General features: G+C 43.8%; 1 protein-coding gene across 2 annotated transcripts in view; it reads right to left on the reverse strand.

Moving 5' to 3' along the window:
- LOC134498726 (interleukin-1 receptor type 1-like) overlaps positions 1-17,542 on the reverse strand; it is a 42,587-nt gene that overhangs the window by 15,086 nt on the left and 9,959 nt on the right. For both annotated transcript variants that reach the window (XM_063304961.1, XM_063304960.1), the window contains 3 exons: positions 17,011-17,074; positions 4,532-4,742; positions 3,636-3,816 (listed from right to left, as the gene is read on the reverse strand). In XM_063304961.1, the coding sequence (XP_063161031.1) occupies positions 3,636-3,816; positions 4,532-4,742; positions 17,011-17,071 (453 nt within the window). In that variant the 5' untranslated portion in view covers positions 17,072-17,074. The remainder of the gene's footprint in view (positions 1-3,635; positions 3,817-4,531; positions 4,743-17,010; positions 17,075-17,542) is intronic.

Raw genomic sequence — 17,542 nt, forward strand, 5'->3', positions numbered from 1 at the left:
TTCTTGGTGCCTGAAGGCTATAGGGACCTGGATGGGAAACAACAGGCTTCAGCTAAGCCCTGATAAGACAGAATGGCTGTGGGTTGGGGGCTCCTCTGTATCCAGGAATTTACCATCTTTGGTTCTGGATACAGTTGTGCTACCCCAGTCAGACCTGGAATGGAATCTGGAGGTCCTCCTGGACTCACTACTCCTGCTCAATGAGTAGGTGACAGTCGTGGCCAGGAGGGCCTTTGCTCAACTTCGTGTTATGTGCCAATTATGCCCCTTCCTGGACTGGGAGGCCCTCTAATCAGTCATTCATGCTCTAGTCAACTCATATAGACTATTGCAATGTGCTCTACATGGGGCTACCCTTGAAAAGTATCCAGAAGCTATAGCTGGTTCAAAATGCACGAGCAATTTTTGGTACCCCAAGGATAGCACATGTAACACCTTTGCTGCAGGAGCTGCATTGAGTGCCAGTTTGCTTCTGGGTTCAATTCAAGGTGTTGGTTATTACCTTTAAATCCCTACATGGTATGGGTCCAGGTTACCTGAGGGACTGTCTCACCCCCATTACATCGACCTGCCCCACCTGGTCTGGCAGAGAAGGCATGTTACGGATGCCATCCATGAAAGAATGTCAATTGGCGGGGCCCAGGAAGAGAGAGTTCTCTGCCATGGCCTCCACCCTGTGGAACACTCCTCCCCCAGAGGTGAGGCAGGCTCCCATTCTCCCGGCCTTTCGGAAAGTGGTGAAGACCTGGCTTTGCCATCTCACATGGGGCGTGAGAAGGGGTAACCGACCCTGGGGGTGGTTAGCACCCTGAAGATGCTCCCATAAATTAAGAACTTTTTAACATCTATGTTTTGGACTATATTTTTATTTAAGAATATTGTTTTATTGTATTTTAATTACTATTCTTGTTTTATTGTAAACTACCCAGAGTAGCTCTTTGAGTGAGATGGGCAGTGACTAAATTTGAAATACAAATAAATAAATAAATAAATCTGTTAATTTGAAAACAGGAGAGATGATACCTGAGAAAGGTAGGCAGAAGAGAAAGAAAGTTAACTGAAATAACTAAATAGTTTAAAAGAAGAAAGAAGAAAGTTAACTGAATTAACTAAACTAAATTTTCATAGCTAAAAATAAAATTGAGTGGATGGAACATTTGTTCCAAAAGGCAAAAACAACCCAATAGATATTCAAAAGGAATAACCACAACTAAAACATACAGTATTTAAATTACTTATTTGAAGACACTAAATAATTATAGAAAGATGGATAACATATGGGAGAATAAGAAAGATACTGGGAAAAAGTGAAAATTAAAGAAAATGAATCACTTTGTAATCTTCTTATCCAAAGAAGAAAAAGAAATACTCAATGTCTTGATATCAGCATTGCAGAGACTTGAAAGCATGTTTGGGGTTCATGTTGGAGCTGCTCTCAAAAAATGTTAAGGAAGAACAACTTAAAGGAAGACAGAGAAACTGGCTCCTAAACAATTTGAAAGATTACCTTAATTCTAGAAGAATGGAATATGGCATTTTGTAACAGAAACAAAGTTTGGAACTGCAATCAATACAATTTGGGCTGACAAATACATCAAAGGTGAAATGTCAGTGTGATGAACTGAGGACCAACAGGTTCTTGACATGTCTTGCAGACAACTTCATCATCTGAAAGGTGAAGGGGGAAATTAGGCAATCAGCTACCCTGGACTTAATACTTATTCACGGGAAAGAAATGGTTTAGGATGTGGAAGTTGCAGGGACCTTCTGAGAGAATGACCATGTCATCTTGGAATTTACCTACCATATTACCATACTGAAAGTAATCAGATTAGGATTCTAAAGTTCAAGAAAACTTATTCCAATAGGCTGAGGCAAAGTTTTGGAAAGATTCCATGGATGGAAATCCTGAAGGCAAAAAATAATTCAGGCAAGTTGAAAAATTCTGAAATATGAGACAATAAACAAACATCCAAACACATATAATACCAGAGGAAAAGGAAAATGGGAGGCACCCAATGAAACCAGTGTGGCTGCATAAGGAACTATCTAACGAACTGAGAAGCAAAACAGACAAGTTTTAAAAAATGGAAGGAGAGGCATATAACAAAAGAAGAAAATCAGAGAATAACTAATATCTGTAAAGATGGTTCTGGAAGGCTACAACTCAGAATGACCTGAGGCTTGCAGTGAACACCATAGTTAACAAAAAAGGTCATCTGGGTATGCATGGAACAAGAAGAAAGTCTAGGAAACAGCTGGTCCACAGGTGGTAGAAGATGGTAAGATAGTGATGTGCAATATGGAGAAGGAAGAACTGCATAATTCCTATTTTGCCTCTGTCTTTTTGCAAAAGGAAAAGTGGCCCAACCTACGAGATGCCACACCTTGGGGGTGTGGGAGAAAAAAAATATAAGTCAAAGCAGGTAAGGAATTGGTGAGAGAACACCTACCTATTTTGAATTAATTTAAATCTCTGAGACCAGATAGATTGTACCCCAAGGTGCTAAATGTGCTAAACATGAATGTGATCTCAGAATTATTGACTGTAATCTTCAAGAACTCCTGCAGTACAGGAAAAGTGCCAGAAGACTGGAGAAGAGCTAATGTTGTTCCCATCTTCAGAAAAGGGGGAAAAAAGTAGATCTAGGAAACTGCAAATCAATCAGTTTGGCATCAGTACCTGGAAAAATCTTTGAAAAGATTATAAAACAGAGTGTTTGCAAGCACTTAGAAAGAATTAAGGTACTTGTTAGAAGACAACATGCATTTGTTAAAAACAAGTCATGCCAGACAAATCTTACTTGCTTTTTTGACAAAGTGACTAGATTAGTAGATCAAGGAAACGCTGTGGATATAGTGTACTTAGACTTCTGTAAGGTGTTTGACAGAGTTGGTCATAGTCACCTTCTTAATAAAATGGAACAACATGGAATTGATGGTCCCCATAACAGATGGATTTGCAGTTGGTTGACCGGTCATACTCAAGATCTGGTCCTTAATGGTTTTATGTCAACTTGAATATTCAGAATACAGAATATACAGATATGCAGTGGCATACCTAAGGGTCCTGTCCTGGGTCCAGTGCTCTTTAGTATTTTCATAAATAACTTAGACAAGGGGATAAGAAGGGATGCTTATCAGGTTTGCAGATGACACAATGTGTTTGGCAAGGCTGCTAACCTGCCTCAGAAGACAGGATCAAGTTTCAAAAGCATCTTGATAGATTTGAACACTGGGCTTTATAAAAAAATGCAGTTCAGGAATGGGAAATGTGAGGTTTTAAACTTAGAAAATAAAAGCCAGATGCATAGGTATAAGATAGGTCATACCTCTCTCGATAGTATACTTGTGAGAAGAATCTAGGCATCCTGGTAGACCATAGATTAAGCATGAGCCAAAAATGTACTGTAGCTTCTAAAGGAGCTAATGCAATCTTGGGCTGCTTGAACAGAGGCATAGTGAGAAAATCGTGAGAAGTGATAGCTCTGCTCTATCCAATCCTGATCCATTTCTGGTGACCACAATTCAAAAAGAATGCAGAGGAAGTGGAAACAGAGGAGAGTGACAGATGGTGAGGCGCTTGGAGGCTAAATACCAACTTTCAATACTAAAGTTATATGAATCACCCTTACCTTATACCATTGTAAAACAAGTGGAGCATGTTCATAATTTCTGAAATTATGAAGATCTGGACAAGTCAGCCTCCCACTGTGATGCAACGGAAGTTTCTGTATATAAGCCATTTCTGTATTAAAACACAATCCAATGCTGTTCTCAAACACTATTAGGTTTCTGTTAGCTCTTGTTGAATTACTGTAATGACAAAAGTATATCAGTGCTTCAGTTATCTATTATATAATATATGCTGTACATCCACAAAGATCATGACTGGCATCAAATTATCATTTAATATTTAGGAGGAAAAACAGCAACATAAATCAAGAGTTAGATGCACCTATAAGCAGATATTGGACCAAGTGACATTAGAGCATAGGTTAACAATTTCTGTATCAATTCAATTTCTTATATTTAATTTGGTAGTTACAGGAATAATGTATTTTTCAAGGAAAAATATATATAATTGAATGTATAATAAATACAGCCCAATACAGGTCATATTTAGCCAGAAATAAGACTCACATCAAGTAGAGTTTACTCTCATGTAAGCATGTAAACTATCATGGAGCCATGGCCATAACAAGCATTGTTCAAACTCAAATGTTGCACAATTAAAAATAAGTATCAATAAAAATGGTCAAAATCTTAATTTTACATTTTCTTCTCATTGTTGAACTATTTTCAATCACATTATAAATCCCATCCATTTTCCAAACACTAGAACCATGTAAAGTACTACAGTAATTATGATGCTGGAGTGAGATCAGGTTATGTCCCCACTTGTCCATGGAGTTCATGGCGCCAGTCAGTTTCTCACTTGGCTCAATCTCTATCGTAGAGTTGTTCTTTATGATGTATACCCATCTCCCACAGAAAACGTGAGATATAAGTGCAATGAATGAATACTTACTAAACACATTGATACATTCCAGAATCTTCTAGTTTCATAGGATGAAACCAAAGCAAGTTTCCTTGCTGATGGACCCGGGAGTAGTTATCTGTAGTTATGGGTACATCACTATCATTTCTGTACCAAGTCACAGTATAGTTATATTGGACACGTAGTGGACAAGAGATAGTTCCTGGCTGTCCTTTAGGCAAATAGATAGGAAGGTTTAAACCTAACAAATAAATAAATATACATTACTATTTGTATAACTGTAGATGTACATTAGTATTTGTATAATAGTGATTATAATAGTGTAACTAATACAGATAATATATTTGAAATGTGTAAGCAGATCTACAATTATGGTAAATATTTCTCTAATACTTAAGAATTAAGCAGATTTGGGTTATTCAATTTGCTGTATCAGAAATAATTTGTTTACCAAAATAAAACTAAGCTACACTGTTTTAAAAGTAACATGTTTTTTCAGTTTTCAAAGAACAATCATTGCACCGCTATGCAACATTCTCTTCTACTACTTCTAGAATAATTTCAAACATTTCCACCTTTCACTCTACAATGTACAATACGATGGAAATTTATATTTATTTAGCTAATAGTATTAATTTGTCTGACTTAATGCTGAGACTTAAACCAAACAGCATCTTTAAACTGGAAATTGAGATTGTCTCCCTGCATGCTTCAGGCATGAAGTAGAAGGGCTCCGCAAAGATTAATTAGCACTGGAATTGTGATATTATACAGTATATAATACATATTGGGATGGGAAAATAATTTATAATAACGCCTTAATAATATAATTGTCATGTTCGCCGTTTCAATGTCTTTGATGCATCGTAACGTTTCGCATGTCATTAATTGGATGCGTGTTTCATCTTTCTGGGGAGGATGGGAACGGTTATCTTTTGGCTTTGCTTTGGAATGTATTTGTATTATCTACTGCGCTCAAGGTTACTTTCCCAGGCTAGCAACTCTGACGTTTGCTAGCACCTGTGCCGGGCGGGGCTGTTATGAGGGAGGCGGGATACGTTTGCACCAAGGGTTTAAGTTTGTATTTGGCGCGCTTTTGCTCATTCTCAGCTTTCTTTGTATTTGTCTTTAGTTCTCTAATAAATCAGATTTCATTTAGCAGCCTCTTGTGAGTCTGAGTATTTGGGCTAGGGCAATCATTACATAAAGCTGAGAATCTAAGATCCTAACTCCGCTGGCCCCTGTCCAGGAAAGACAAGTGTCTAACCCTGTGAGGGAGAGAGCCCGCGATGACCGAACCCGACATCATGATGATGGAGGAAGGGGAACCGGACTCGACCGTGAGGCAGTCCGGCCGAACGTCCCAAGGTGGGGAGCTGTCAGCCATCCGAGAGGAGGCGAGCTCCGAGTCGGAGAGCGAAGCCGGGGGGCGGAAAACAGCCCTGGAGACCACCGTAACTTCTCCGGGTGAGCTGCTCACCTGGGATGAGACCCAAGGAGATACCACGGCAGCGGGGGGCCCATCCTGGAGGCAGAGATACCCATTATCCCCCAACGTGGTGCAGGTGCAGCCAACGGAGGGCTCACCCACTCCGGATCGGATCCGAGTGCTGGAGTCCAAAATGGATTCGTTGGAGGCTATACTGAAACAGCTGAGTTTGGATGTGACCTCGTTGCGAGAGGTCCGGGAAGAATCAAGCCAGCGGCATTCAACCCCTTCTTCCCAGGGGCTGTCCCCGGAACGGCGACGGGCGGTGCGGAGGCGCGAAGGGGACCAGTCGGTCCAGATGGAAATCGCAGCATCGTCAGGGCGATCGCCCCGGGGCCCCGTGCCGCCCCGGGCCAGGGAAGCACAAGCCGCGGCAGCACCGGTGGTGGGGCGCAGCCCGGTGGGAGGCGGCATGCGAGACTTCCCTGTCAAGTTTGATGGGGACCCGACCAAACTCTCGTTCTTCCTGACGAACGCGAAAGCCTACATGGAAGAATGGGGGGCGTTTTTCCAATCGGAAAAGGCAAGGATCATCACCATTGCCACCAAACTGAAGGGGAGGGCGGCAGACTGGTATGTCCAGATGTGCCAGTCGGAAGCGCCTGAACTGGAAAGTCTCGATGAGTTCCTCTGGGCGTTGAAACAACACTTCGAGGACCCCTTAGCAAAAGAGAGAGCAAAGCGAGCCCTGAAGGAACTCAAGCAGGGGTTCAGATCAGTGGCCGATTATGCTTTGGAGTTTAAAGCGCTAGCTGGGAAGGTGGATGACTGGTCCCAAGCAACCATTATCGAGCTATTCAAGGATGGTTTGAATATGGAGGTGCTGCGCTGGTCCCTGGGGAGGGACGACCCATACACGCTGTATGAATGGATCCTGCTGGCGGGGAGGGCTGAACATGCCCAGGAGATCTTTGCCCAGCGGAAGACCGCCAAGTCGGGGCGGGAGGTGAAACCCAGCCGCCCATCGACCACCGGGGGGAAACCGGGACAACGACCCTGGGACGAGGAGCGGGAGAAGCGGTACGCAAAAGGCTTGTGTTTGAGATGTGGTAAGGAGGGGCATCGAGTGGCAGCATGCCCGAAGGCAAAGGGAGAGGAACGGCCCGGAAAACCGCCGGCAAAGTCCCCTGCATTGCCGAGGAAACAGAAAGCTGCGGTGGCTGAAACCGAGGGAGACGATGTGATGTTCTACGAAATTGAAGGGGAGACCGAAATCCTGCAGCCGGCGGGAAACGCCAGCCACCTGCTCTAAAGGCCGCCACTGGGCAGGTGGTAGAGGACGGGCGCGAGCCTCCATCGGTGAGTGGCAGTTACCGCATTCTCACGGTGAAATTGAAATTGGGCTCCCAATCCAAGACTGTGGAAGTATGGGCCATGATTGATTCGGGGTGTTCCCGGTGTCTTATGTACCCCGACGTGGTGGCGGCTTTGGAGCTACCCACTTTCCCTTTACAACGACCCATCGCTTTTACACAACTGGATGGGTCCATGGCAGGGGGCAAACCGGTCACCCATTTTACAGGGCGCGTAGCCTTGCAACTGGGCAGCCACCGGGAAGGGTTGTCTTTTGTCGTGGCTCCTGTAGGGGGACCATTGGTGGTGTTGGGGGTGCCCTGGTTGGTGCAGCAAAACCCCCAAATAAACTGGGTTTACCGAACTATCACGTTTAGGGATGGGTTCTATCAAGCGGCAGAGGGGAAGGGTGCCCCAGAGGAGATGGTGGGGGTTGCGGCAGCTGCGACTCCGCCTTACCCGGCCTCTCCTCTGGAAGGCTTGCCGGCCGAGTACAGGATGTTTGCTGATGTATTCGGTGAAAAGGAAGCTGACCAGTTGCCCCCCCATCGAAAGACGGACTGTGCCATAGAACTGCTACCCAACACCCAATTGCCTAAACCAAAAATTTATTCCATGACACAAAAGGAACTGACTCTGTTGAGGGACTTTGTGGACAAAAATCTGGCGCGTGGATTCATTGAGCCGGCGAATTCACCGGTGGGGGCGCCGGTTCTTTTTTGCCCAAAAAAGGACGGGACATTGAGACTTTGTACGGATTTCTGCGGATTAAATGCCGTCTCAATTTCCAACAAATATCCCTTGCCATTGATAAAGGACATGTTGTCACATCTGGCCAAGGGAAAGATCTTCTCTAAGCTTGATTTAAGAGAAGCCTACTATCGTGTACGAATCAAGGAGGGGGATGAGTGGAAAACTGCATTCAATTGCCCGTTGGGAGCTTTCCAGTATAAGGTGTTACCGTTTGGTTTGGCTGGGGCCCCTGGGGTATTTATGCAATTAATCAATGAAGTTTTGCATGAACATCTGTTTAAAGGTGTACTGGTGTATTTGGATGATGTGTTGATTTATACTGAAACCATGGAAGAGCATGTGGCTCTGGTAAGGAAAGTATTGTGTAAACTCAGATCCGCTGAATTGTATGCCAAGCTGTCGAAATGTGCCTTTCATCAGACCCAAATTGACTACTTGGGGTATAGAATTTCAGATAAAGGCATAGAAATGGACCCTGCCAAGGTGCAGGCTATCATGGACTGGGAGAGTCCCTGCACCCGCAGGCAACTTCAAAGTTTCCTGGGGTTCAGCAACTACTACCGATTATTCATAAGGGGGTTCGCTGAGATTGCATTGCCACTAACTGAACTGCTTCGAACAAAAGGGGTGGGAGATACTAGGAGAGTCAAGAATCCCGGAGCGCTGTTGCGGTGGACGCCTGCTTGTCAAACGGCGTTTGAGCGGCTAAAAGCAGCTTTCGTCAAAGAGCCCATTTTACAGCATCCTGATCCCTCAAAGCCTTTTGTGGTACAGGCAGATGCCTCCGATTATTCTATTGGGGCATTGTTGATGCAACAAGACGGGACAGGATGCCTCAAACCCTGTGCCTACTTGTCCCGCAAATTCTCCGAGACTGAGAGACGTTGGCATGTTTGGGAAAAGGAGGCATTTGCAGTAAAAGCCGCATTAGAAGCTTGGCGGCATCTGTTAGAGGGGGCAAATCATCCCTTTGAAGTATGGACTGATCATAAAAACCTGGAGGCTCTTAGTACCCCTCGAAAACTGAGCCCCAAACAGGTTCGTTGGGCTCAATTTTTCAATCGATTCAATTTTCAATTGAAATTTATTCCGGGGAAAAAGAACTTCTTGGCTGATGCCTTGTCAAGGCAACCTCAGGATTCCGGGGCAGCGCCAGATGTGGTAAGCACCCTGTGGACGGCGCCCCAATTGGGCATGCAGGCTGTGACGCGAAGCCAAACGCGCGCGCAGCAGCCACCCACCACAGGCGCTGTTCAGCCAAGCACTTTGTCAATTCCCTCCCAGTTGCAACAAAAGTTTCTAAAAGAACTGAAAACGGATACTTGGTTGCTTGCGAATAAGGACAGTGTTACTTTTGACAGAGGCTTCGCTTGGAAATCCAACCGCCTCTACGTTCCTGAGAACCTCAGAAAAGATGTGTTACTACGTTCACACGATGACAAACTCGCAGGTCACTTCGGGTTTGTGAAAACCTTGCACCTGGTTCGGAGGCAGTTCTGGTGGCCCACATTACGTAAAGATGTCAAAGACTACATTGCCTCCTGCACTGTTTGTGCAATGTCTAAACGCAAGGTGGGCAAGCCCCAGGGCCTTCTGCAGCCGGTGGCAGCCCCTTCTTCCCCTTGGGAGGAAATCTCCATGGACTTTATTGTAGAGCTACCACCCAGCCAACGCAAAACGGTCATTTGGGTGGTCAAAGACTATTTCTCCAAACAGGCTCACTTCATCCCTTGCGTGTCCATTCCGTCGGCACGTCAATTGGCTCGCCTATTTCTTGTACACGTGTACAGGCTACACGGATGTCCCTCCCGCTTGATTTCGGACAGAGGTACACAATTTACCTCACAATTTTGGCGGGCGTTTCTCAAGCTGTTAGGCACGAAGCAAGCCCTGTCCACGGCTTGGCATCCTCAGATGGACGGGGCCACTGAGGCGGTAAATTCTACTCTGGAGCAGTACCTTCGAGCTTTTGTGAATTATCAGCAGGACAATTGGGTAGACCTCCTACCATTTGCTGAAGTGGCTTACAACAATGCAGTGCATCAAAGCACTGGCCAAACCCCATTTCGGGTAGCCCAGGGTAAAGACTTTGTACCTATCCCTGATCTACCGCAACCTCCTGCAGGATCAGCCACTCCAGATGATTGGACAACACAACTGGCAGACTCCTGGCCAATGATTCAAAAGGCATTGGCTGATGCACAAGCGGATTATAAATTGTATGCTGATCGGAAGCGGGCCCCCCAACCTGCATTCCAAGTTGGGGACTCGGTTTACCTTTCCACCAAGTTTATCAAGTCATCACAACCTTCAAAGAAACTTGCGCCTAAATTTGTGGGTCCTTTCCCGATTATTGCTCAGATTAACCCTGTGACTTTTAAACTTGACTTGCCTCATAACCTTAAACGCTTACACCCTGTTTTTCATTGCAGCTTACTCAAACCGACTATTCCTTCTAACCGCTGGCATCGCCAACCTCCACCTCCCACCCCCATCATGATTGATGGTCAGCAACACTTTGAAGTTAAAGAAATCTTGAACTCTAGACGCCTTCGCAATACTTTGCAATATTTAGTTCGTTGGAAACATTTCCCTCATCCAGAGTGGGTCGCTGCACCAGATGTGGCTTCCCCTGTCCTGGTGGCCCGTTTCCACTCTGCTTATCCCACTAAGCCAGGTCCCTAGGTGTATTTTTAGGGAGGCGGTATGTCATGTTCGCCGTTTCAATGTCTTTGATGCATCGTAACGTTTCGCATGTCATTAATTGGATGCGTGTTTCATCTTTCTGGGGAGGATGGGAACGGTTATCTTTTGGCTTTGCTTTGGAATGTATTTGTATTATCTACTGCGCTCAAGGTTACTTTCCCAGGCTAGCAACTCTGACGTTTGCTAGCACCTGTGCCGGGCGGGGCTGTTATGAGGGAGGCGGGATACGTTTGCACCAAGGGTTTAAGTTTGTATTTGGCGCGCTTTTGCTCATTCTCAGCTTTCTTTGTATTTGTCTTTAGTTCTCTAATAAATCAGATTTCATTTAGCAGCCTCTTGTGAGTCTGAGTATTTGGGCTAGGGCAATCATTACAATAATGCAGAATAATAAGTTAGAAAAATATATTAATAATAATAATGCACAAAAACCCAAATATGGATAATCGTATTTACAATGTACCAAACTGAGCCAGGAGGGGAAGCGCCCCATCAGCATTTATACTCACAGCTTGTGCTCTAGATTTTTAAAACAGCTATATTCAAACTATGAGAAATACCCACTTAATGAATTGGAGGATTATTGAAATTGAGTATGCAGCGGAAGATATGACCAGAATATGACTACAGCATTTATAGAAGAGCAACAAGGCTTGAATGATCTGGATAATAATTGCTGTGAGATACGGATACTCAGTGCCAGTAAGAAGGGGAAACTAACAGCTATGTAGGAATTGATTCTTCAGCAAAGGATCGTTACCTTGTCGTGGTGCTGGAGCTTGAGCACCTCAATGATGCCATGAGCTAAACCGTGAAGGGCCACCCAAGACGGGAAGGTCATGACAGAGAGCTCAGACTAAATGCGATCCCTGGGGAAGGCAACGGCAACCCACCCCAGTATTCTTGCCATGAAAACTAAATGGATCAGTACAACCAGAGGTATGTCGGTATACCATCGGAAGATGAGACCCCCCAGGTCGGAAGATGGTCAAAATGCTACTGGGGAGGAACAGAGGATGAGTTCAACTAGCCCCAAATGTGATGACACAGCTAGCTCAAAGCCGAAAGGACGGCTAGCGGCTGACGGTGCTGGTAGTGAACGGTGAATCCGATGTTCTAAGGATCAACACACCACTGAAACCTGGAATGTAAGATCTATGAGCCAGGGCAAATTGGATGTGGTTATTGGTGAGATGTCAAGATTAAAGATAGACATTTTGGGCATCAGTGAACTGAAATGGACTGGAATGGGCCACTTCACATCAAATGACCACCAGATCTACTACTGTGGACAAGAGGACCACAGAAGAAATGGAGTAGCCTTCATAATCAATAGTCAAGTGGCTACAGCAGTGCTTGGATACAATCCAAAAAACGATAGAATGATCTCAATTTGAATTCAGGGCAAGCCATCTAACATCACAGTGATCCAAATATACGCCCCAACCACCGATGCTGAAGAAGCTGATGTAGAGCAGTTCTATGAGGATCTGCAGCACCTACTGGACAACACGCCTAAAAGAGACGTTATTTTCATCACGGGAGACTGGAATGCTAAGGTGGGCAGTCAAATGACACCTGGAATTACAGGTAAGCATGGTCTGAGAGAACAAAACGAAGCAGGACATAGGCTGATAGAATTTTGCCAAGACAACTCACTCTGCATAACAAACACTCTCTTCCAACAACCTAAGAGACGGCTTTATACATGGACTTCACCAGATGGGCAACACCAAAATCAGATTGACTACATCCTTTGCAGCCAAAGGTGGCAGACATCTATACAGTCAGTAAAAACAAGACCTGGAGGTGACTGTAGTTCAGATCACAAACTTCTTCTTGCACAATTTAGGATCAGACTAAAGAGATTAGGGAAGACCCACAGATCAGCTAGATATGAGCTCACTAATATTCCTAAGGAATATGCAGTGGAGATGAAGAATAGATTTAAGGGACTGGACTTAGTAGATAGGGTCCCGGAAGAACTCTGGACAGAAGTTCGCAACATTGTTCAGGAGGGGGCAACAAAATACATCCCAAAGAAAGAGAAAACCAAGAAGGCAAAATGGCTGTCTGCTGAGACACTAGAAGTAGCCCAAGAAAGAAGGAAAGCAAAAGGCAACAGTGATAGGGGGAGATATGCCCAATTAAATGCAAAATTCCAGAGGTTAGCCAGAAGAGATAAGGAATTACTTTTAAACAAGCAATGCATGGAAGTGGAAGAAGACAATAGAATAGAAAGGACAAGAGACCTCTTCCAGAAAATTAGAAACAATGGAGGTAAATTCCAGGCCAAAATGGGCATGATCAAAAACAAAGATGGCAAGGACCTAACAGAAGAAGAAGAGATCTGGAAAAGGTGGCAAGAATATATGGAAGACCTGTATAGGAAGGATAACAATATCGGGGATAGCTTTGACGGTGTGGTCAGTGAGCTAGAGCCAGACATCCTGAAGGGTGAGGTTGAATGGGCCTTAAGAAGCACTGCTAAGAACAAGGCAGCATGAGACGATGGTATCCCAGCTGGACTGTTCAAAATCTTGCGAGATGATGCTGTCAAGGTGATGCATGCCATATGCCAGCAAATTTGGAAAACACAATGGCCATCAGATTGGAAAAAATCAACTTATATCCCCATACCAAAAAAGGGAAACACTAAAGAATGTTCGAACTATCGAACAGTGGCACTCATTTCACATGCCAGTAAGGCAATGCTCAAGATCCTGCAAGGTAGACTTCAGCAATTCATGGAGCGAGAACTGCCAGATGTACAAGCCGGGTTTAGAAAAGGCAGAGGAACTAGGGACCAAATTGCCAATATCCGCTGGATAATGGAAAAAGCCAGGGAGTTTCAGAAAAACATCTATTTCTGTTTTATTGACTATTCTAAAGCCTTTGACTGTGTGGACCATAACAAACTGTGGCAAGTTCTTAGCAGTATGAGGATACCAAGTCATCTTGTCTGCCTCCTGAGGAATCTGTATAATGACCAAGTAGCAACGGTAAGAACAGACCACGGAACAACAGACTGGTTTAAGATTGGGAAAGGAGTACGGCAGGGTTGTATACTCTCACCATACCTATTCAACTTGTATGCAACATGCTGGGCTTGAAGAATCCAAGGCTGGGATTAAAATCGCTGGAAGAAACATTAACAATCTCAGATATGCAGATGATACCACTTTGATGGCTGAAAGCGAAGAGGAACTGAGAAGCCTTATGATGAAGGTGAAAGAAGAAAGTGCAAAAGCTGGCTTGCAGCTAAACCTCAAAAACACCAAGATTATGGCAACCAGCTTGATTGATAACTGGCAAATAGAGGGAGAAAACGTAGAGGCAGTGAAAGAATTTGTATTTCTAGGTGCAAAGATTACTGCAGATGCTGACTGCAGTCAGGAAATCAGAAGACGCTTAATCCTTGGGAGAAGAGCAATGACAAATCTCGATAAAATAGTTAAGAGCAGAGACATCACACTGACAACAAAAGTCCGCATAGTTAAAGCAATGGTATTCCCAGTAGTAACATATGGCTGCGAGAGCTGGACCATAAGGAAGGCTGACCGAAGGAAGATCGATGCTTTTGAACTGTGGTGTTGGAGGAAAATTCTGAGAGTGCCTTGGACTGCAAGAAGATCAAACCAGTCCATCCTCCAGGAAATCAAGCCAGACTGCTCACTTGAGGGAATGATATCAAAGGCAAAATTGAAATACTTTTGCCACATAATGAGAAGACAGGACACCCTGGAGATGATGCTGATGCTAGGGAGAGTGGAGGGCAAAAGGAAGAGGGGCCGACCAAGGGCAAGATGGATGGATGATATTCTAGAGGTGACAGACTCGTCCCTGGGGGAGCTGGGGGTGAGGATGACCAACAGGAAGCTCTGGCATGGGCTGGTCCATGAAGTCATGAAGAGTCGGAAGCGACTGAACGAATAAACAACAACAAAGGACTTGACTTCAGATAAGCAAGTTGATCTGAATCACCTGTATTTGATTAGAAAAGACAGGAAGACCATATTCAACCTTTCTTTCTTTCCTATCTTCATTCTCTATGAAGCAGCAGGAAAAAGCAGAGTAGTTAGGCAGGGAGGAGAAATTCCAGTGGTCTACTATGACATTATTCTCTGGAGCAGGCAACCTATCCTACAGCTTTCCAGTTGTGATAATAAACATCATGACAAACTGGAGGCTTTGTTTGATGTACTACCTGTCCTTCTGCCCAACAATCTCCACTTCTAAATAATCAGGGAGGTCTCGGAGATGATACTGAAATTTCCCTTTGCAAATACGTCCTGGCTGCTTTGTTGGCACTGGGTCAGTATTTCATATTTTCCATAGCAATCTTTGGTCTGTCCAACAATTAATTATTCATTATGCCTTCATTAGGCATTATTCATTATTCATTATGCCTTCACCAGAGATCATAGTTGAGAGATTATATGTCAGGCTGTGCCTGCTAACCAGTAAAGACACAGACGCTAGCATAGGCTTAGGTTCTGGCTTTATTGAGGAAACAGAGTGCATGTCTTTAAAAAGCTGAGAGTGAGGGGAGTGCGCTGGAACGGGATTTAAATAGCCCGCGCCGGTCAGCGCTCCACCCCACCTTATTCCAGGTGCATCTCACAAGTCCCACCGGTATCGTCCTTGTCAGGTGAGAGGTCGTTCAGCCCCCCTGTGCCCCGGGCGCCGCCTCGATCACCTTTCTGAACGGTAATGATTCATTGCCAGGCGATCAGGCTCTTAATCCCATGACAGCTCGGGCGCGCCTCTCCTGTTGTCTTGTCAATTACCTTTTGGCAACTTTGTATCTTTGTCTTCCGTGCCGCCGGCTTTGGTTGTTACTTAGTTTCCAGCACCTGTTGCTTTTTGTTTCATGGTTGCCTTTTGCCTTAATCCACCAGGGACCCATTTCCCTGTATTGTCATGCGAGCCATTGCGATGTCACAAGCATCGCAATGGTGATCATGACATTATATCAATCTGTATATGGAGGCATATTTTATAGTTCAGCTGCCATGGACAAATGACTACTTGGTGACATTTAGATTTACTGGGACACAGCCTCTAGAAGAGAAAAATGTTGATTAAAAATATTTTTTTAAAAAAATTCCTTGATGGCACTTGGGTTTTTCCTTTAATTACAGTAGGGGATCCCATTGAACCATTGTTGACTTCTTGAATGGGGAAAATGGTCAGGAGAGCTGACATAACAAACAGAGCCAAAAGAACTCCTTAATTTTCAGGTAAGTGACTGTGATGAAACAAGTGGAAGAATAAGAATAGCTATGTATAATTGGCAGAAAACACGGAATGGGAACTGATTATGTGTAGCTTACAGAAGAGATGGCTGAGGGAATATATGAGAACAGTCTTCAAATATCTGAATATGAAGTGCTGAGTTCTTCTCTGAAGGTCTTCAAAGAGAGACATGCTAGTGGATCCTACAGCGACTGGATGACTTTTGAGATCCCCTCCGACTCCTTAAATCTATAGGCCAGTAACCATTTGAAAATCTATGTTACAATGGCAGCAATGGAAATTTAGGAGCAGGCCATTCTTTCAGCCCCATCATCATCAATCATCAGCATGTCTGATTTTGTCAGTCACTGGTCCTAGGCTTCAGAATTCCCTGCGAAAGAAGATGAGGCTAGCTCTTCCATCCCATCCACAGGCAAAAATATTTTTAATCAGATGTATGCTGACAAACATGGTGTTACAGTAGATTCATGTGTTTTAATTGTGTTTTTGTTTTTCATTTGTCTGAATGGCACTTTGAATGGCAATTATTGGAGAAAAATGGGTATACAGTAAATTAAATACATGCGTACAAAATCGGCAATTATGTGGAATTTATTCAAGTATGAGAAATTTATTCAGAGTATTTAAAGAATAAATGCCTTTTAACAATTAATTACTATAAGCTCATCCTCCTGCTCTTTTGTACTTTTGTTTGAATAGAATGCACTTTATATTATAAAATTGTAAGAAAGATTTTTTCAGAAAAAGCGAACCCGAATGTTATTTTAAGTATAAAAGAAACTCAAAATGAGACATGGATCTTTAACTTCCACTCATATGCACTGATTTTCAGCTACATATCTGTTCCTATATTGCAAGAATAACCACATATCATGAGACATCCAGGTTGGGTGTGCATGTGCAAATCAAAATAAACAAACCATATAGGAGACTGGTTAACTGAGTCGGGAAAAACCCAAATGTTGGTATGTGACACTGTGATATAAGACAGAAAGAAATGTAGTATACTTACAACAGCTGAATGAAAAATGAATGGCAGAAATCCAACAAGTAAGCCACAGTGCAGGAAGCATCTCCTATTAATAAAGAAATGAAAATGTATTTAAACTTGTGCTGACTTATTAAAGTATATAACATATCTGACTGACCTAGTAAACTAAACAGGTTGGACCTGGTTAATATTTGGATGGGAAACCACCAGGAAATCCCTGGACTGTAGGCTAGTGATTGTTTTTTTGGGGGGAGGGGGCTTCAAGTCAGTCTTGACTTCTGGTAACTACATAGACAAGTCCATACAGTTTTCTTGGCAGCATGTTTTTTTGGAAGTGGTTTGCCACTGCCTTCTTCCTAAGGCTAAAATATGCTTGATTTCATGACTAGGGCAGGACTCATGGTCCCTTGGTTTTTCTAGCCTGGTGTCTTTTAACTTCTCCACCAAACTGGCTTTCACAGGCTATTCTGGAAGTTGAAAAACCTTATGGAAAAAGGCAATGGCAAATTGATAGTGTTTGATACTGTTGGCAAAAAGCTACACTGATGAATCT

Source organism: Candoia aspera, chromosome 5, assembly GCF_035149785.1.
Source record: "Candoia aspera isolate rCanAsp1 chromosome 5, rCanAsp1.hap2, whole genome shotgun sequence".
Taxonomy (NCBI): Eukaryota; Metazoa; Chordata; class Lepidosauria; order Squamata; family Boidae; genus Candoia; species Candoia aspera.